The sequence below is a fragment of the Mesitornis unicolor genome, unplaced genomic scaffold, assembly GCF_000695765.1.
Source record: "Mesitornis unicolor isolate BGI_N332 unplaced genomic scaffold, ASM69576v1 scaffold3151, whole genome shotgun sequence".
Classification (NCBI taxonomy): domain Eukaryota; kingdom Metazoa; phylum Chordata; class Aves; order Mesitornithiformes; family Mesitornithidae; genus Mesitornis; species Mesitornis unicolor.
In genome coordinates, this window is record NW_010165589.1 from 15,063 (window position 1) to 35,938 (window position 20,876).

General features: G+C 46.0%; 1 protein-coding gene across 1 annotated transcript; it reads right to left on the reverse strand.

Annotated features, from left to right (window-relative positions):
* Nucleotides 1–10,906: 10,906 nt before the first annotated feature.
* LOC104533276 (b(0,+)-type amino acid transporter 1-like) lies at nucleotides 10,907–20,667 on the reverse strand. The gene is made up of 6 exons (XM_010194669.1): nucleotides 19,924–20,667; nucleotides 18,170–18,303; nucleotides 15,213–15,342; nucleotides 13,137–13,261; nucleotides 12,598–12,685; nucleotides 10,907–11,140 (listed from the first exon to the last, which is right to left on the reverse strand). Exons 1-6 carry the CDS (start codon nucleotides 20,665–20,667, stop codon nucleotides 10,907–10,909), a joined length of 1,455 nt encoding a protein of 484 aa, XP_010192971.1.
* Nucleotides 20,668–20,876: the final 209 nt, after the last annotated feature.

Below are 20,876 nucleotides of genomic sequence, written 5' to 3' on the forward strand. Positions count from 1 at the left end.
GAATTATCTGCTGGATTTCTCTATTGCACTAATGAATGAAAATCTGAATTCACCAATAAACAGACAAGATGACGTAGCACTGATATTAGGTTGTTCACAGCCTACTCACTGACCCTGCTGGAAGATGCCTGGAAGTCTCAATGGCAAAGCAGGATGCAGCAGTCGTATGTGCTTTTAGGAGTCTGTGAAGACACAGCTCTCTCTCTCATGCACCACTGGGCTCCCAAAGATGGGTCTAAGTTATAACAGCCCTTAGGGTTAATTTAACTCCACTGCCAAATGACTGCCTGGGAGACAAAAAAAACCATGTTGGTAGTTGGAAAAATATTGAGGCAAAGGTTTTGAAATGCTGAGCCACGTGGACTCCTACCTTAGCTCTCAGTGCAGCAATACTTCATCACGATCAATAAATGTTTCATCATGATTGCTGGCGCAGGGCAGGGAGGCTGTAAGGAGCCCAGGCTCCGTCTTGGCTCTGCTCTCCACTCTCTGTGCTTTGAAGCATCATTTCAGGTCAATACAGCAGGACTTCAGTGTCCTGTTGTCAACAGGCAGGGTCTGTGCTGGGGACTACCAAGGAAGAATCACAGAATGGGTTGGGTTGGAAGGGACATTCAAAGGTCATTTGGTCCATCTCTCCTGCCATGAGTGGGGACATTTTCAACTGGATCAGGTTGCTCAGAGCCCGATATCACCTGACCTTGAACGCTTCCAGGGATGGGGCTTCTACCACCTCTCTGGGCAACCTGTGCCAGTGTTCAACTACCTTCATTGTAAAACATTTCTTCCTTATATGTAGTCTAAATCTACCCTCTTTTAGTTTAAAAACATTACCCCTTGTCCTGTCACAACACAATATTGTCCCCACCTTTCTTATAAGCCCCCTTTAAGTACTGAAAGATCACAATAAGGTCTCCCAATAGCCTTGTTTTCTACAGGCTGTACAACCCCAACTCTCTCAGCCTTTCCTCATAGGAGAGGTGCTCCAGCCCTCTGACCATTTTTGTGCCCCTCCTCTGGACTCACTCCAACAGGTCCATGTCTATCTTGTGCTGAAGACTCCAGAGCTGGATGCAGCACTGCAGGTGGGGTCTGACCAGAGCAGAGCAGAGGGGCAAAATCACCTCCCTCCACCCACTGCTCACTCTTCTTTTGATGCAGCCCAGGATACGGTTGGCTTTCCAAACTGGGGTGAGGGGCTGGTGCAGGGGTCCAGGGCAACTCAGGGTGCTCAAGAGGATCAGCCCTTCACTCCCTGGGTCTATGGGAAGGACAGGCAGCAGGCTGCGGTGGTGGGGGGGAGCAGGCTGTATTTTGACTGTGTGTTCTTCCCTGGGAAGCTGATGCTGATGGCCGGGAGCTGGAGGGAAGCCAGGCAGCCGCATATCATGAGAGAAACCCCCACAGTGAAATCTGGGGAAAGATCTGGGAAAATTCCTCCCTAAAGAAAAGCACTGTGCTGGAGGACACATCTGGATCCCATTTGCTCTCTGCCATCTCTGGCAATGCATCAGACTGTTCAAAAGCTCCCCCCAACCCACCCAGCCCAGCAGAGACAGAGAGCTGGCTCTGGCTGTGTTTTCATAGACTGAAGTCTGGGATGAGACCAGGGGCTGAAACTCACTTGGGGGAAGAAGTTAAGAGACCTGTGTGTTCCTCAGAGGAATCTGCACTGATCTTTGCTACAAGATCAGCAGTAAGTGAGGAGCAGTTTTGCCGTGTCTGCCCCCCCAAAATGGCACTGCTGCAACAAAGGAGTGGTTTTAAGGCTTTGTCATTAAAATTATGCTGGTTTTATACTGGGTTTGATTTTCTTGCATGACTGGTGGCTGTGCGTGTTCCTCCCGTACACTGGAGGGACAGGGCCATCCCACTGAGATGTGACAGAGCGGCTCAGGGCACCTAAGCACACTCCCACACTGAGCACCCATCCCTGGCAGCCTCCACCATCCACCTGGGAAGCTCAGTAGCAAACAACAGGGCTACAGGTTTGGAGGGAGAGGAGAGGCCGGGAGGTCCACCTGGACCTCCTGATGGGACCTTTTCAGTGTTAGAGCAGAGAGAAGTGAGATTTCCATCCCTGACCCAACTGATCATCCCAGCTTCTCTAATTTGTATTCTGAGTTAATCTTCCTTTTCTCCACTCCTTCACCTTGATTTTCACCAAATCCTTTTTCTCCTTCTATTTGGTAGCTCCAAAACTGAGCCCTCCCCAGGCAATGGCTTTGTAGGCTGTGGAGTTGTCCCTGCTCTGACAAACTTCTGGCTCTTCCATCTCTTGGTCTGTCTCTCCCAGTGACACCAAAAAGGCATCCAGTTTCACCCCCCTGCTCCATTCTAATTTCTCCCTTCTCCTGACTGTTTCTTTGGGCCATACATTCACTACCAGGCAAAATCCCCAGGATTTTTTCAACAAACTTCAAGACAGAACCCAAGTCTAAGCCAAAGCCACCCAGACAAAATGCTGGTGTCCTGCATGGCACAGATACTCCCATGGAAAGGATGCTCAGTGTCCTGGGGGCAGTGTGGGTCCCGGGGCAGCAGCTTGATAAAAACCAGATAATGCATCGTAACCCTGGAGAATGTGCTGCTCGGAGTAGTAACAAAGAAACAGCATTATTACCAGGTCAAAGTAACCTGCTAATATTCAAAGTGCTTTAAGTGGATTAATTAACTATAGCTAATTCCTTTCATGGCTGGCTCCATACATCTGTTCAGGACATTTTCAGAGCAGACAGCCAAAGTTTTTGCCCTTTCTGCACTTTCTTTTTTATGTCCTCTTACAAAAGAAAGCAGGTATGTTGTTTTTACATGTATTCTTTGCTTGATAATCTTGTGATACGAGTTACATACCTCCATTTCTACTTGAAGCTGCACCAATACAAGACACCTCTGTGGCTGCTGACATGTCCTGAGTATGGATCCAGGTATTCCCTAGAGGAGAGCAAGGGAGGGAGATCCATCCTTGTGGAGAAGCCGAGCTGGTGGACTGATAACTCTATTTATCTTCTAAGAAAACGCTCCTGTAGGAAACACTGTCCCAGAAAACATTTCCACAGGTCACGCTTTGCATGTGTGATCATTGAATTGCACAGTAATTGGGGTTGCAGGACATAAACTGCACCCACTGAAAACACATTTCACACAGATCAGGCACTGTATGGTGCAGCCATGCTGAGATGGTCTCTGGCAAAAAGTTTTATTTTGGGGGGAGCTTCTGCAGATGTAGAGCACCTAGCAAAACACAGGTCCTAATTCACTGCTACAGCTCCTCTGTGTTATGGACCAACCCATCATAAATAAATGCTAACTTTCTTCCACCAAAGCACCGAGCTATGGAATATTACATCTAATTGACCCTTTGCCATTATCCCATGTGTTTATCTGTTGGCACTCACCTTGGACAGTGAAATGAAGAAGTCCAATTCACTTTGTGCTCAGTCACAGAATTTGAATATTGAGTTTTACCCTGTGGGTTCCCAGTGAGCCCTGAGCTCGGCTGGGCAGGGCCCTGCACCCCCGGGGGATGGCTCCTGCTTCCCAAACAGCTTTGATCTCAAGACAAGACAAAGAGCCGGCTATTTACAGTGTGCTACAGAAGCACCTCTGGGGTATCCAGCTCCAGCACGAAAACATTTCATCTGGATTTCCAACATGGCAAGGGAATGGTTATGTTTCACATACAGCCATGAATAATTCAGTTTTCATGAATTTGCCTGACTTCATAAGGACCCATGCGGATTTCAGCCTGATAAGCTGCCTTCCTTTCTAACCACTACTGCTTTAAGCAAAAAGCAATGGCCTACAGGAGCATCCCCTGTCCCGGAGCAGGAGAGGTTGCTGCAGGACAGTAATTGCAGTCCAAAAGAAGTCTCCCCAATGGTGTTCACCAGGCGGCTCTGGTACGTGCTCAGTCGTGGGTGCCTGGGGTACAGCCATGGAGACAGACATGTGCAGAGACTGGGAGACCACTGCAGAGGAGGGCAGGGTTTGTTCCTTCTCCCCACCTCGCCTCCAGCCACAGAATCCCCCCTGTCCCTCACACCGGAGCTGGCATTTGTCTGACCACAAGCAAAGCTGATTGATCTCATTCACCTGCCCCCAAAATGAGCTTTTCTGCTATTTCAGTGAATTGAACCATACTGCGTGTGCTGGGTTTTGCTGGGGTAGAGTTAATTTTCTTCACAGTAGCCATTATGGAGCTATGTTTAGGATTTCTGCTGAGAGCAGCGTTGATAACACAGGGGTGTTTTAGTTGCTGCTCAGCAGTGCTCACAGAGAGCCAAGGCCTTTTCTGCTTTTCACTCCACCCCACCAGTGAGTAGGCTGGGGGTGCGCAAGAAGCTGGGAGGGGACACAGCTGGGACAGCTGACCCCAGCTGAACAAAGGGATATCCCATACAGAAGAAGGAAGGTAGAGATGTTCAGAGTGATGGTGTTTGTCTTCCCAAGTAATGGTTACGTGTGATGGAGCCATGCTTTCCTGGAGATGAACACCTGCCTGCTGATGGGAAGCAGTGACTGAATTCCTTGTTTTGCTTTGCTTGCACGCACAGATTTGCTTTACTGGGTAAGCAGGGGCTGTGCGCTGGCTGCTTTACCAAAAAACCCCTTGGCCTCAGAGCAGAGCCTTTCCTTGGCCTCCTCTGCACACCCCAGCACAGCCTTGCTATTTGTCCTGCTTGGGCCTCTGCCGCAGGCATGGTGGGGTGAGGCTGATGCTACCGAGCTCTTCATCAGGTGGCTGCCACCGCCATCTGCTGGCACCCATTTCCTCTGCAAAGTCATCTTCACGATCTGGAGTCATCTGCTGGCCTGAGGCCCTCAGCTCTCACAGCTGCCTGCAGGCAGTGAGATCCTCACCCACTCCATGGGCACAACGGCACTGAGGTCTGAGCTGGGAGGTTCAGCCCAAGGCTGTGCAGTGCCCTCCCTGCCCACCTCCTTCCCTGTCAGCCTCACCTGTACCTTGGGTGATACGAGTCAACAGGTCCCACAAGTCAACCACTGCCTTAGCCCACCTTCAGGACTCCAGAGAACAGTGTTTTGGTGTTGCCTGGGGAGGTCTTTTGCATTGCAAATCTGAGGAATGGTAGTTTTTCACACAAAGTAAACTAAATGAGAGTGGAAAAACAGGCAGGGGGTTGCTGGGCAGATTGGCAGCACAGCCCTTGGGACAGGAAGAGCAGGTAGGCTTGGTACTGGGGAACAGCAGAGAAACAACCCATTGGGAGTTGGTGATAGCTTGGGGATTTTTTAAGGACTGTTTCTGACCCCACATTGGCTTGGAGTCCAGGCAGCACCAAGGGGATGAAATCCTCATGCACAGTCATGCTTGTACCTGGTACATGGGAGCCTGACACCAGCCCCTAGCAGGAGCCAGTCCAAACTTTCCCTCCAAGGGACACAGCTCTCTGCCTCTGCAGGCGTCAAGGACCCCAGGAACCCTGATCCTTGGGACATTTCACAACATCACCTGGGCAGATTCAAATGCCTGCTCCACATCCAACCTCCTCTGCAGGCCCTCGCTGTGCACAAGGCATGGGTCTGGCCTGCAAAACGCCTTCGCTGCCCACATGGCCACATGTCCATCCAAGGACACCAAAGTGGTGGCTCAGCTGGATATGACTTACAGGAGCGGCCCTTCAGCCAAAATGAAATCCCTTTGCAACAGGGTGGGATGTGAGTGGGAAGCTGAGTATGCAGAGCTCTGGAGTAAAGCCACAGCAACGGGAGGAGGACAGCAGGACCAACGCTCTGAGAGATCCCTAGGGCAGGTCCAAATCCCCAATTCAGGGACTGGGAGCAATGGGGCTGTGGTGATGCCCCTTGTGCCAGGGCTTGTACTTTCTGCTGAAAATCTGGGTTCATTCTGGAGCCGTTTCTTCAGAGTAATCGTGACCTGTTGATGAAGAATGGCAACCACAGACAGAAAAAGGCAAAGTACTGAACTGTTGCTCTACTTTGCCCATTAATGACACTAAGGTGCCATGGAAAAAACAGATTATGCGCTAAAAGATAGGTCCAGAAGACACAGACAGAAAGGAAAGGAATCACTGTTGAACCAACAGCCTTATTCTGGCAATTCTGAACATCTGGCATTTTTCTTTGCTGCTTAGGTGTTGTCCATATTGGTATTTATACAGGTAATTCAGACATACAAGCCATGAATTGTACGTACAGGAATTATCTTTCAATCTACTCCTCATTTTCCTTTTCTCAGCTCCCCCTTTGCCTGTCATCTCACTGTATGAAAATCAGGGCATACTCCATGAAATTAAACCATAAGAATTAATGACCAACCTTTAGAAGAAAAGATGATCATTTATCTGCCAGACACTCAAGCCATGGGGTTCACTGCCTCCAAAGAAAAAATTTGACATGGTAGCTTGATTCTAAAAAACAGATGGGCTATTTCATTACCCATTAGTCTCACTGCTAGTTCACAAACGTAAGACCACCCATTTATTTTACAACCTTGGGCCTGCATCCTTTTTCAGGAAAAATCATTCTTTCACAAGGAATGAGTCACATACACAAAGACCCTGATGATATTCAACTAACAAGTCAATAAATTATGAAATGCAAAATGTATATATAGTCTATACTGCTAGACTGAGTCATCCTGATGGGTAGATTTCTCACAGACTATCCAAGTTTCTCATACTAGCAGGGACTGCATAAAATAGGGGTTTGCCCTTGCCTTCCGCTGAGTCAGCTGAAGCCCTTAGAAGTGTGCACCTTACACAGCAAGCTGAGGCTACATCAGTGCCTCTACATCTGGTCAGCAGCTGGCAGTAAGTACCACAAGAGTTGAACCTGGGACCAGTGTTGTTCAGTATCTTCATGGGCAACCTGGATGATGTGACAAAATGTGCTCTCAGCAAATTTGCAGGTGGTAGTGAATTAGGGGGAGTGGCTGACATGCCAAATGGTGGAGCTTCAATCCAGAGGCACCTGGAGAAACTTGAGAATTAGGCTAGCAGATGCATCCTGCGGACAGGAGTCCTGCATGTTGGGTGGAATAAGCCCGTGTGTCGGTGTGGGCTGGGACTGACTGGCTGAAAGGAGCTGGGTCTACATACTGGCCCACATTAGCAGAAGTACAGTCAGCAGATCAAGGGACATCAGTGCCCCTGTAGACTGGGCACTTGTGAGATGTCCATGAATGAGGACACACTTGGAATGTTGCATCCAATTTTCTGACCCCTCCCAAGTTCAAAAGGGAAGTGGAGGAACAGGGGAGGGTCCAGCAGAGAGCTCCCAAGACGGTTGGAGGCCCAGAGCATGTCACCTACAGGAAAGAGCTGAGGGAGTTGGGCTTGTTTAGTCTGGCAAAAAGGATAAGACACAACCTAACAGCAACCTACAACACCATGAAGGAGAGTTACAAAAACGATGGACCCAACCTCTTTGGCAGTAGCAGATGATACAGAAGAGGGCAACAGCCACATGCTGTGACTTGACAGGTTCAGGCTGCACTACTGGAAAACTTCTTTAACTGCGACGGCAGTGCAGAGAGATGGTGGGTTCTCCATCCTTGGTGTTTTCCAAGATATGGTGAGATAGAGTCACAGGGGACCCAATCTAGTGTGGGGGACAGTCATTTTCCTAGCAGGGAGTTGGACTAGAGACCTCCAGAGGTTGGTTCCAACCCACACTTTATGGTCTATGATTCCAAGAGTTGGCTGTATCTATTTCATCTCTGAAAAGAGAAACTCTACAATCCCCACAGTGTGGTGACCTGGAGAGCAAATTAGCACTGCTGAGAGGCTCCAGTGAGGCCTTCATTATTCCCTACATCCCAGGAAAGAGCACTAGAGACTGAACACCAAAGCCTCAGCACTGGCAGTGAACTGGTAAGATAAACCCAGACAACCCAAGCAGGTGAACTGTTTCTGCAACAGAGGAAAATTAAAATCATTACAGATTCTGTTCTGTCTCACCTGGGGGAAAATTTCTTCTCAACCATTGTGCTGCAGTAATGAACAACAGTAGGGCCACGCTGCCTCCTCCCAACGCCTGTCTTGCAGATGTCCCATGAAGGAAAGAGAGATCCTGGTTTGCGTATGCTGGGGTTGAAATAGATAAGCAATCACTTTGAAAAATGATTGTACACACATACAGGCACCCACGCATGTAGTTAAACCTTCCATCCAAGGAGAGACGAGTCTGATGCTGATTGTTTATGTTCATGCAGTAAAATTTCTGTGGAATTGTTTTTCTTGGATGAAAAACAGAAAAAACCACATCACAGAATCACACAGAATGTCCATTTTATTGTCATTATCTTGCCATTATCTGAACTTTCAGCATCTTGTTTTGACATTATAAACACCTGTGCTTGCAAACCCTAGGCAACATAAATGAAAAGAACATCTTGTTACAATAGTATCTACAGAAAATGGGACTGATGCAAAATACCATACTTGCAGCTTTTCAGCTCTCCTATAACCATACACAAACCAATAACATATAAAGGCTACTTATCCAAATTGTTAAGTCTTTTTGTGTTCATTATTATTGTTCATATGTTGCAGGTGCACAGAGAAAAAGGATGGGCTACACAATCAGATGCTTGACTGCACCTTGGGTAAAACAGTCATGTTTTCTGTGCATTTCTTGTGTGACTTTGAGCAAACCACTTAACCTTTACATCTTCTCATCATCTATAGCATAGTACCCCCATAATACCAAACAGTGGCAATAACTCCTGTTACACAAGAGTTACGTGCAGGCAATACCAACTCCAATTTGATTGTACTTAGGTACACAAGGAGAGGTGGCTAAAGCCACAAATATCGTCTATGTCTGACCTTTAAATAAGCCTTTAAATTCCCACTTTCTGGATGTGGATTGTAGGTCTTCAAAAGAGCACAGTCCCACATGGTAGGCTCCATAAGTATGTGTAGGAAACAGAGACTGTTTAAAAAAATTATAATCAGATAAATAGTATTATCCTCATTTTTAGACAAGTTGCTGAGATGCAGCTGCTTTAAGAAGCTTGCCTGACATCAGATGAAGAGCCTAGGGCAGTGGTGGGATGTTAATCCAGAGCTCCGGAGCTCATCAGTCCTTCAAGTACACACTCTCCATCGGGACAACAAGGTGGCATCCCAAGGATTTTGCATTGCCATAGGATTCGGGGGGGGTCGGAAATGTTCCTTCATTGGCCTTTGTTGGCAACTCCAGTAAAAAGCAGTGGAAGGAAATCCTCTTAAACACTGTTTAAACTAAGGATTTTGAAGATATGCAGGAACTGGCCAATTCCATTACCATACCTAACACTTGGAAAAAGACTCTTGTTGCATCTCTGTAGCTGCTGGCATCAGCACTCAGAGGAACAGAAAGGGTGGCACTGCAGAACGAGATTGTGATCAGATACACAGCTCTGAGAGGGGCTGGAAGAGGCCTGCAGGATCAGGTAACCCTGTTCAGGAGAGCAGCGCTAGGAACGGATCTGCAGAAGAAATGCTGACAGAAAGTTGACATGAGGAACATTCGGTACTTTGAGACACAACAAGACATTTCAGGGACTAACGCCTAGATGTTTTTAGCCTATGACAGGACAGGTCCCATCCAGGAACAATCAGGTCAAATGGAAAGAAAACAGCGTATGATGTCTCTCTTTCCCCTAGAACAAGAGAAAAAGGGTTGAGTCTCAGGGTAATGAGAAACAACAGTGACTGCGGTGTCTTAGGTGTGGGTGAGAGCACAGCCCGTGACGTTTTCGTGCTGTGCTTTTAGAATCACGGAAATTGGTGGAAATGGTGGAAAATGTACGAGAACCAAGATCTCACCACTGCTCCACGGTTGCACTGCCCTCATGGTGAAGAAATTATCCTGAAGTCGAGCCTCAACATCTCAAGCCACAGCTTGTGGCTGTTGCCCCGAGCTGACACTACCAAGAAGAGCCTGGATCTTCACAGCTTCCTCTTGAACAGCAAGGCTCAATACTGGACTTGGCATTTCAGGTATGTCCTCACCAGTGTTGAGTCCAAAGGGACAGAGTATTTCCTTGTTCTGCTGGCCACACTTCTCCCGATGTAGCCCAAGACGTGGTTTCTTTAATTCACAATGAGAGTATCTTGCTGGCACATAAGCTGTAGATTTTTTTTCTTGCTCATTTTGTCATAAGGAAAATTATTTGTCTTTGGGGAAATTACAGGAAGGGTGTTGGGTAACTGTCGGTACTTAAGTGATGTTGCCTGTGTCCTCACCACAAATGATTGGATCCCAGATGGCAAGTGCATCCTCAACAGAGTAAACGAGCAGAGCTTTGAAGCACTTCTCATCTCATGTCAGAGGTTTTTTCATGGGAGATGTAGGGTGATTTGGGCTGAAATGTGGTGGAACCATGATCTGAGATGGAGAAAGGACTGTTGCAATTGCACTCCTGGGACTGGAAGGAGCAGGGGAAAAGCACGCTCCCAGAGCAAATACCTGAGTGGAAAAGGGTTTTTGTTGTGAACATGGTGTGCCCATGCTTTATTAATTTGAGAAGCTCTGTGGTCACAATGGGCAGAACAAGGTGGAAATAATTAAAGGCATTGCAAGGAATGGCTTAGGGTCACAGCCTGCTATAGGAATAATATTTCATTGTCAGTCTTTTGTTGTTGCCTTGAAATATAAGAGCTAAGACTTTAATGAACAGCTCTTCTTGGGATGGAAAATTCAAAAGCACATATTCCTTTGGAATCTGTATGTAATCTGCCAAGGCAGAGCTGCAAATGAGAAAAACATGTCCCCAAAATTTTAAGGAAACGTGAGGAGTCATGGCTCTACTCCCCCTCAGCTAGACATTTTAGTGACACTTTCATTCTGCTACAGAAAAATGTTTTCTGAGCCTTGAAAACCAAAGGATAAACCATGAGGGCAGGCAGCCATACGCCAGGACGACATTGTCTCAGTTTGCGTCCCTGGTGGTCGAAGCAACTTCCAGGAACAACTGGAGATGCAAAGTGACTCTCTGCAAAAAGCGAGGGTGGCACTTGAAGCGAACCAGCGGGAAATAAAGAATGATGCCACTGAAAATGAACAGGATGATGTAGAGGATCTCAATTTGGGGTTGATCAATGATGGGAGCTAACACCAGGTACACAGCTGCCATCAGCACAATAACAGGGATGATAATTGGGACCTGCGAAAGCAAAACATCGGCATAAAGATTCACGTAATCCTGGGCCACTGTGGGTCTGGACAACCCTGGAATTTGTGCAGAAGACTTTTTAGATTAAACCCTGCTGCAGCCTGAGGTATTATCCAGAAATACAAATTAATGCAGGTATGCTGTTTGCCAGCCCACCCCCACTCCAAGGCTGGACACCCCTGAAAGAGCTACATCACAGCCACACACCCCAACCCCTGCTCTCCCTGTCCTCCTAGAGCTGAAGATGCAAACTGCAGGTTTTAGTGCCAGGTCTGTTCTTGCTCTCCCTGCATCCAAAAGCTGAGCTGTACAGCCACATGCACAAATCACAACACTGAACCTTAACACCCTTGGGCAAAAAGGTTTATTCATATGTTGACAGATAGGTGGACAGGCAACCTCAGAGGCTATTTCTAGAAGTCTGGTCATAAAGCATTTAAATTTGAAGCCAAGCTTCCTCAAATGCTAGTGATAGTACAAGACAAAACAATTTCACTACAAGGTGAAAACCTGAATGTTCTAGCTGGGATTTTCCTATTTTTACTTTTGTGCCTTTCGTCCAACAGAGGAAATGTAGTTCATGGTTACCTGTGAGGGCATGGAGAAGACCTGCCATTGGCTACATCTGCCCTAGTGGGATGCTCCGCTCTGCTCCCTCCACAGTGTTCTAACACTTTTGACACAATGCTAATAAAAATTATTGCTTTCAAACCAAGGGAAATCTTACCCTTAAATATAAACAGGTGTACAGATTCTGTGGGACATCCTTGACCTTCAGACATGAGCTGTTTCTAATTAAGGACCGAGTTAGGCCAACAAGGCAAAGGCTGACATCCTCAGGGGACCGACCTGAAGGACTGCGGGAGTTTTATACAGTGTATGAAACACTACTGCAGAAACAGAACTTCTTTTCCTTAAAGCCCACACAGCCAACAAGTTGGGTGTATGTCCTCATCCAGCATCCTGATTTCAGGACAGAGCCACAGAAGCCAGCAACTGGAAGACTTAATAGAGCACTGCTCTTCTCCTTCATGGTAAGCCCCATAGGACACTGGTTATTGCTTCGCACCACCTGCAGTGTCAGCCTGTCAGCTATCTCCTGGAGGAACCCCATGAAAACCAGCATGTTCACAACCATCATCCTTTATTTTCCTCTTAAATCTCTGAGGAAAAAGAGGATATGGTCGGTATATTTTCTGCAGCGAGGGGGCAGTGTGTTATTAACTTATCAAGACAAGAGAATTCAACCTTGACTTATGCCTGTATATTCACATTATCTTGCCCCTTGTTGACTTTGCTGAGACAAAACATAAAACTAAAAATAGGAAGGAGAACCACACTAAATCTGTAAGCAACAAACCCCAGCACTCTTTGTTTTCTCATAATGCTCTTTAAGTCATTTAGACAATAAAGGAAAAGCATTTGAGGGTTTTATGTTATTACTTTACCTTGTAGGATCTTGGCAGTTCTGGTTTCTTGATTTTTAAATACAGGAGACCAGAAATGGTCATGCCATAGAAAAGCCATGCTATAAAACTAGGGGAAAAAAAAAAAAAGATAACATGAAATTTGGGGTGAGGTCATCATGAGGTCATTGGGGTGAGGAATGTCAGTCCTGCCTTCCAGATCCCATATGTTCATATCTCCAATTAAAAAGGAGAACCTTTTTATAGATTTAGTAGTTCCTATATTTATTTCCTCTCCAGCACAAACAATGAGAACTTTAGAATGATCTGAATATTACAGATTCATTGCAATATGAAAATGAAACACATCAAGTTAAGTACATGGTGACAGAGGCATTCATGTCTTGCAAAGATGCTGGTTTCTAAGCTCTTTCTTGTCTTTCTTTCTCTCCCTCCCCTCCGCAATACTGGTTAGAAAGCAACAGACCAGGCTCAAAAGCATATTAAAAGAAAATACACCTAAAGCAATGTCAAAAGCCAGGACCACAGGGGATGCAAATAGAAATGCTACACATACATACCTGAAAAAGTTCACGATACTGGTGAAGCTTCCTGATATGATCATTATTAAAGCCATAGCAGATGTAAACAGCAGAGCAGGGGAGGGCGTGAGGCGTCGCACGTGAGCCATAGACAGAATGTCTGGCTGAAAGTCAAAACAAAACAATATATTCAATCACATCACGTACTCAGAGACCCTTACTCATCCCCCTCTGCTGCTGGTGGGACCTCTGCCTGCAGCCAGAGCCACTCTTCATCATCATCATCCAAAAGCAGCTCACCTCCAAGTAGTGTAAACATGGAAACCCTGCCTCGAGGGTATTTTTATTTTGTCTCACTGATTTCATATCATATGTGCTAAGTTTACACAGGCAAGACAAAGTTTTCAAACTACCAATGTGACAGACCAAGGCTGAATCAAATCAGAGCCTTCCTGATCATCATCAGGACCTTGTGCATGGTCCCGCTCCTCTGCCCTCTGCCACTTCTCACTGGACTTGACTTCTCTTGGGCTGACTGGAAAATGAGACAGGGACTACTCCTGAAACATTGATGCAACCAACCACAAAGCAAATCGGGATTTGTTCCAGACCACGGAGACAATTATTACTCTCTTTTTTGCTTGGTTCACTGGGAAAGTTTAATGAGAAAGGATTCTTTTTTTTTTTGCTTTCCAACGAAAATAGCATGTAAGCACTTCTGCTAGAGCTGAGTGTCTGAGCAATGGCATAAAAGTGCAGCTCTTAGTCCGGTATGGTCAAATTCAGACCATCTGGGAATGGCTCTTCACAGAGCTTGCCACGATATGGCAGACACTGTCACCAATAAGAGAAGCCATGGAACCAGTAACCACCAAAACCAGGAAACATCAACCCAGTCAACTCCACCAACCTGGGCATTCATCTACATAAAAGATGTGTACAAGGAGTGGAGCTGGTGCTGAGTGGTGAGCTGCAGTGCCAGATGGGGTGGGGAGGAAGGACCAAAGCAGCAGAAAGGTCCTGGAGGAACACAACGTGGCTGCGCAGAACAGGAGGACAAATGCGGCTCAACCCAAGCACTGAGAGGGAGAAGAAGTGTGGGGAGATGCCTGAGAGTGAGGGGCTCCACTCCAGCAGCTGCAGTGAGGCAGTGACCAGGGGGGCTTGTATGCCCTGGTACTGGGGAGACTGGGATCCAGGGGCAGCTACCGGGCAGACTGAATGTCTGAGCCCAGATGCTGGAGGCACCCACATTATACATATGTTTGTATTTATATATTTTCCACTGACAGACCCCTGATCAGCCAGAGAGGGGAACAAGATGAGGCCCTTGTTGCTGTCTGTGCTCTTATTTGTGCGAGTGCTGTCTGTATCTGTAGATCTGTGTTGCCTGCAGCCTGTATATGTATATATACACATATATACATATGTATGTGTGTATAGATATCTCCTATACTTGTGTTTGTATGCTTACTGGGAATACATGATGAACTTACCAGTTGGACCAGGAACATGAAGCTGCAGCAGCCTGACCTCCATTGGGCTACCAGATCTGGCCCCACCTAACAAAACCCATTAAAAACCCCAGCTAGGGTGGATGTAAGGCTTGGTGTCACCTTGTAATTGGTACGAAGCTTGAAGAGCAGAGATATTCTATGCTGCATCTGCACTGGACAGCCCCATGGGAAGGCTGTAACACTCCTGAGACCAGCTTGCATCGCCAGTATTGCACATGAAGGCAGCTTGGCACTGCTGGGCCACCTTCCCAGTGTGACCAAGGGTGTCTGACAACACGTGAGCATGGCCGGGTGTCCCTTCCCTGACAGGTCATCCCCAAGCCTGTGCCAGGTGCTCCAGCAGTATTTCAGTTGTTCATTTCAAAGCTGTTCTTAAAATTCAGACTAGATGTAATTGTTTCTCTTTCTGAAAGAAGAAAGTCAGGAGACAACATACACGCTGCATTTGAAAAAGATGGGGAAGAAAGTCTTTGAGCAAGAAACAAACTACTGAAAAGCTACCACAGCTGAACATACATGGTGTTTTCTGCTCTGCTTCAGTGTCACAAGAAGGTAAAGTTGCTCAAAACAAATCAACCCCCCTTTTTTTTGTCCTTACCATATGGCCTTCCCTTGCAGCAATGTAGCACACGCGGCCTCCGCTGAAGAAGGTGCCGTTGGATGAACCAAACGTGGACAGTGCCACCGACAGGGAGATGAGCCATGCCCAGCTGCCCAGGACTTTGTCCCTGAGGTGGAAAAGGGTTCAGAGCATAACATGCAGCTCGTAGATATATCAGATACTCATCACAGAACCAGACAGGTTTCTTCCCCCCATTATTCTCACTGAATATTTTTTCCAAATCTTTTCTAATGATTTAAAGCCTTCTTCCTGTTCTCAACATATTTAGTCACTGGTAGCTTTGTCTTGTCCAGAAAAAGCAGCTTTTCTTCCTGCCTGATGTGTGTGTGTATATATACATATATCTACATCCCTCTACATTGCAATGGTGTAAAAAGCCGTCACAACAGGCTGAACCCCCTTTTTAGCGTACAGATGCTGTGGCACCAACCCTGGAGATATTGCTATTACAGCCAAAACATTAGCTTGGAAACTCTAGAAAAACTGTTCCCACCAGACCTGAAGAAATATCCCACATTATAACTTCTTCCCCAACATACATAAGAATGTAATCCCATATGCACCCATTTCTGCTACTCTGTGAGTCAGGCTTAAGCCAAAGAAATTGTCTGAATTTCAGAAGTTTGGTTCTACAACATGTTCAGACATTTGTGGTTTGCTTTCTTCATAACAGAAGAAGCAGCAGGGTTGCAAATAGAGTTTGAGGTAAATATTTGGAAGATATTATAATATTCTCACCTAAAAGTGAAGCTTGTCTTCTGGAATGAAGCAGCATGAAGAGTATTAATCGAGTAATAAATGCTGGTGCTTGGGGTAATTATCACATACATGTACACACACACAAAGTCACAAACAAGCACACTGTTCCTCTAACCGGCAAAACTTCAAAATTCAGAAGTTTTTTAGACACTTTGTATTTCCATTTCCATTGTATGGATTTAAGCCATGTGTACTGTTTTTTAGTATCACCTATCCAAAATGCTCAAAAATCATGAGTGGGTCTTTCCAAAACCATGGCGGGAGCTTACTTACTACAATAATTTCAAAAATGTAGTTCAGAAGCTTAATATCTGTGTTATCCTCCTCCAGGCTTCAAGTTATTAAGCTACTTGAAATAACCAGGACTAAAACTTTTCCCCTTCTTCAAAATGATGGAATCTGGGTATCCCTTATGATCATGCAACTCCATAACCTCAAGATTTCAAGTGAAAACAACCTATATCACAAAATTAATAATAAAATCTTTAGCAATTGTGTATTTTGCATTTATGAGATTGGTCCTTAGCTGTTTGGACCCCGAAAAATGAACTACAGGGGCTTACTGAGAATATGTTCTTACGAGCAAACTTGAGTTCTGCAGCTGCTGTTAAATGCTGGGGAGAGTTTAATGAGCTTCTTCTGTGGCTGCTCCTCTCACCACTGAACAATGTTTCTCTCTAGCAGTTTTTTTCTTATATGAGGAATAAATGCATTTAAATGTGATGTCTCCTCCTCTGGCTTCTTTTTACTCCTTCCTTAATGGCCTGAACAGCTGCTTTTCTTGCTCATGAACCACAGCCATTGCAACCTTCTCAGCCTGTGGCCATCTACCTGTCCTCCAGGCTTTTGAGTGCCCGGCTTTCTGGTTGCTAGCTCAATGTTTCCTCCTAAATTGCACTCTCAGGGTGAAAAGGTTAATCAGGCAGGAAAAGGAGATGTGTTTAAAAGAAGGAAGGTCGCAAATAACTTGTTAATCAGGAATGATGGGAATGGAAGTACAGAGAAAGTTCAGGAAACTGCAGTGTAGTGAGGCTTTGCAACCTGTTCAAACAAAGCATGAGGCCTTTAAAAGTTCCTGCTTACAATGACATCAAAGGCTACTGGAGAACACATCTAGCAAGAGCTCTGCCAGATCAACACTGGAGACCTTGTGAAATGCAGACAGAAGCAAAGCTGCTGCTGACTTTTTAGGAAGAGGATGACCAGCAACGTAATCTCTGAGTATCCTGTGTCACCGTTTCTGCCAGACAAGTAATTTAAGGCTATCAAAGATCCTATGTCTTTGGAAATACTTAGACTAAGGCTGGATATTCTGGTGGAAGATCATCTGGTTAGAAGTTGATGGTGCCTACATCTCTCATGATGGTCCCTTCCTTCTCTCCCTGCACAGAGCCTGTTTAATATCACCAAACACTTCAGGTTGGTGGAGGGTAAAAATAGTTCCTGTGCAGCTCTGGAAAAGGACAAACCAACTTAAAAATACAATTACCAAAGGCTGCCCAACCCATGTATAACACTTCTCCTCTCAAAGGTGTTGTAAGGATCAGTGTCATTTTCCATTTCCCCACAGATGGAGAAACTGAACTGAAAGACTCTGGTCTGTTCTCATTCCAGGTGCCAAGTGGTCAGGATTCACCCAGTTGGCTCCTGTCTCACTCCCAAACCACTGCCTCTGCCTTAGTGGGGCAGCAGATTGTCCTCTCCACCTTCCTGGAAATATCTAAAATGTAGAGCACCTCCCAGACCCCAGATCTGAACATGCACCCTCGCTGCATCCTCACTCTCTGTGGGGAGATGCTCCTGGTGTGCAATTCACCCCCTCTTTATGGCCACTTTCCATAGGGAAAAACGAGGTGGAGGGGAGCCACCTGTTCCCAGTGGGAACTAATGTGAATGGGGAGTAAGGGGTGTGCTGCAGAGTACCCCACCTTGGTAGCCTAGGGGTATCTGGGAGACCATGAGCCACACAGGGCTGGTCAGCCTTGGCTACTGGTCCTGCAGGTGACAGAGCAGGGACCAGCATCATAACTCCCCATAACATGGTCTGACCCACGCAGTGCTGTTATTCTCACTGGGAATAGCACCTAAACCTCCTAAGGTTTAGGTGACAAACTAAGGAGATAACCCATGTTTTACAGGGCAGCATCCACTGCATTGCCACAGGCAGAGCTCACCCCCACGTGACGGCCACAGCTCCTGAAGACAGCAGTTCAGGCACGGTCATGGCTGCTAAGTAGCTCACGTTCACCAGCAAATACAGGCATGTCACCAAAGGAATGGCAATCATCACCGCTCTGGGAAGGGTCACCTGGAAAAGAGATGACAAGTGTGTTAGGTGCAGCACATTTATGCCTGCACTGGGCTTTTTTTTGTTTTGTCTTTGCCACCACCCACATCTCTCATTCAAATCCCTTTTCTCACTAAGCTTTTCCACAAAATAAGACTTAGATCCAGATTCACATGGCAGTCTTTACACCAGTCTCTCAAAGATGTCAGGCAAACAGTAAGGTTGCACATTTCAAAAGATAGTCTATTAAAAATAAAAACAGACAACAAAAATACTCGCAAATCTTATTCAAAAAGACTTTGGTTCATAGCTGCCCCCATGTCTGTTGCATGTTTCTGGATTACTTTAATACTGATGCATTTGTTACTACTGTGTTGTGTCTCCTGGCATGCTGCATCTTCCTATGAACATCCCAGTGGCATGGATGAAGTACCAGGGTGTGCTGCATCACATTTAACAGCTCTAAGGGCTAAATCAAAGCTGGGCAGCAAAAGGGAAATTTGTCCGAGGAAGGAATTACTGTTCTCTTCCTAGACAGGATGCTATTTTGGAACTTCATGGACCATTTTAAGGCTCAATAAAATCAGCAAACACTACCTTATGTAACTAGCAAATAGTAGGGTGATCACAGAGCAGCCATATACATCTGAAAACCTGAAATATCATGGAATCATAGAATGTGTTGGGTTGGAAGGGACCTTTAAAGGACATCTAGTCCAACCCCCAATTACATCAATTTTTGCATCACCCATTCCCAGAATAGGACAAGATACAGTAATTCCTTATGCTGTTGTCTCCACCCCGCAATGGTCTGAATATCTGTGCTCATGATCCCAAGGGAGAGAGCACCACACGACCCTAGGACCTTTGCTGCCATTTAGATTAATATTTAACTGTATATTTTCATTTAATCTGTAAAATCTTGTGTGCCGCACTGGTAGAAAGCACACTTTATACACTCTGCACCCACACAGCTTTATCTAAAAAAGGGCTGCTTGCTGCTGTAGTGTCTGATCTGTAAGAAGAGGAAATATGGCACAGAGAGGGCTGGCGGGAGATGCAAGTGAGCTACTTCAAGTGCCTATGGCATGGACAGAACAATGCCTAAAAAGCAGACATTTAAAGGCAAAGGTCTTTCAGAGACTGATATTTTCTCTCCAGTGAGGCCTGGCTTGCTCTGAAGTTCCCCCTCCATGCAGTGAGGAGAGATAAGTGGTTTCTTGAAGCATACATTATGAATCAAGTCTTGTAGGGAATATGTGTTGTTAACAACCCTTAATGGATTATAGCAAAGCGAGTGCTTTTCTATATAAATCTAGGTATCTAGAGTGAGATCCTCTGAATAGTAAGACAAAACTTCATACCCAAAGTATCCAAAAGCTGCCTAACAGCTTTTTCTCCAGTCAATGGAGTATTTTGGTGCTTTCTTGTAGGCAGGCTGTTATTTTGCTAAGAGATTAATTTTCATCATTTCTGGCCATATTCATGGGTGTCTGGCCCCAGAAGACAGAACAAACCAGGAGGAAAGCTCAGCAGTCTTTCCTCAATGCTCTAATCCCTTGATTACCCCTCTTAACACTATCACAGATAGAATCAAAGTTACTAAGCATTAAGTAAGTAAAACCCAGCTCGCTCACGCACCTCAGGCTTCTTCAGTTCCTCAGTTACATAGTTCAGGTTGTTCCAGCCGTCGTAGGACCAGAGACCCTGGTAAAACGCCACTCCGACTGTCCCGATACTTGCAGTGGTGTTTTGAAAAGGATTCTGAAAGCTCTGAGCGTGTCCCTTGGCAAGCAGCACCAGGCCGCCCACCACGATCACCAGCAAAGCCAAGAGCTTGGCAGCTGTAAAAATGTTCATAACCGACATCGCCAGCCGTACGTTGAGGCAGTTGATGATGGTTAAAAGCAGGATGCAGGCGGCAGCTGTGCACTTGATGACAACCTGCGGGGATGAGCATCCCGGGTAGAACGGTGCCACGGCGTATTCGGCAAAGCTCAGACAGACAGCTGCCAACCCAGCTGGTCTCACCAGGATAACAGAGGTGTAGGCGAAAAGAAAAGCAGGAAAAGAACCAAAAATCCTCAAGATGTAAATATATTCTCCTCCAGACTCCTTGATGATGGTTCCAAGCTCAGCGTATGACAAGGCTCCAAACATGGCCAGGAGACCACACGCTGCCCAGATAAGCAGGCTGCTGGCAGGGCTTCCCATATGATGCAGCACCCACTCTGGGGACATAAAGATCCCTGAGCCTATCATAGTGCCCGCGATTAATGACACTCCACTAATCAGGCCAACTTCTTGCTTTAGTCTTAATTTCTCCTTCCCTTCACTCAGATCTGTGGATGAATGAGGTGAATCTGTTGTCTTCCTTTTCCTCATTGTGGAAATGTTAGGAGATGTTGTTAGGAGATAATATGGAGTAAGACTGAGGTGTCTGAATAAAGACTATCTCAGGCTTTGAGGGTCAAGTTAATAATTACAAGAATCAATTACTGAACGCTTGGCAGTGCTGAAATACAAATTCACCTTCCGTGTCTTGCATTCTTTCATTACCCATCTTATCTTCATAATTTATCATGGTTCAGATC

Bases quoted from the DNA above. Each gene is read 5' to 3' on its own strand.
- LOC104533276 (XM_010194669.1), bottom strand. From the start codon at position 20,667: ATGAGGAAAAGGAAGACAACAGATTCACCTCATTCATCCACAGATCTG. The intron at 18,304-19,923 runs GTGCGTGAGCGA...TCTCTTTTCCAG, and splicing joins AGGAACTGAAGAAGCCTGAG to GTGACCCTTCCCAGAGCGGT. The intron at 13,262-15,212 runs GTAAGGACAAAA...TTTGACTTTCAG, and splicing joins CTGCAAGGGAAGGCCATATG to CCAGACATTCTGTCTATGGC.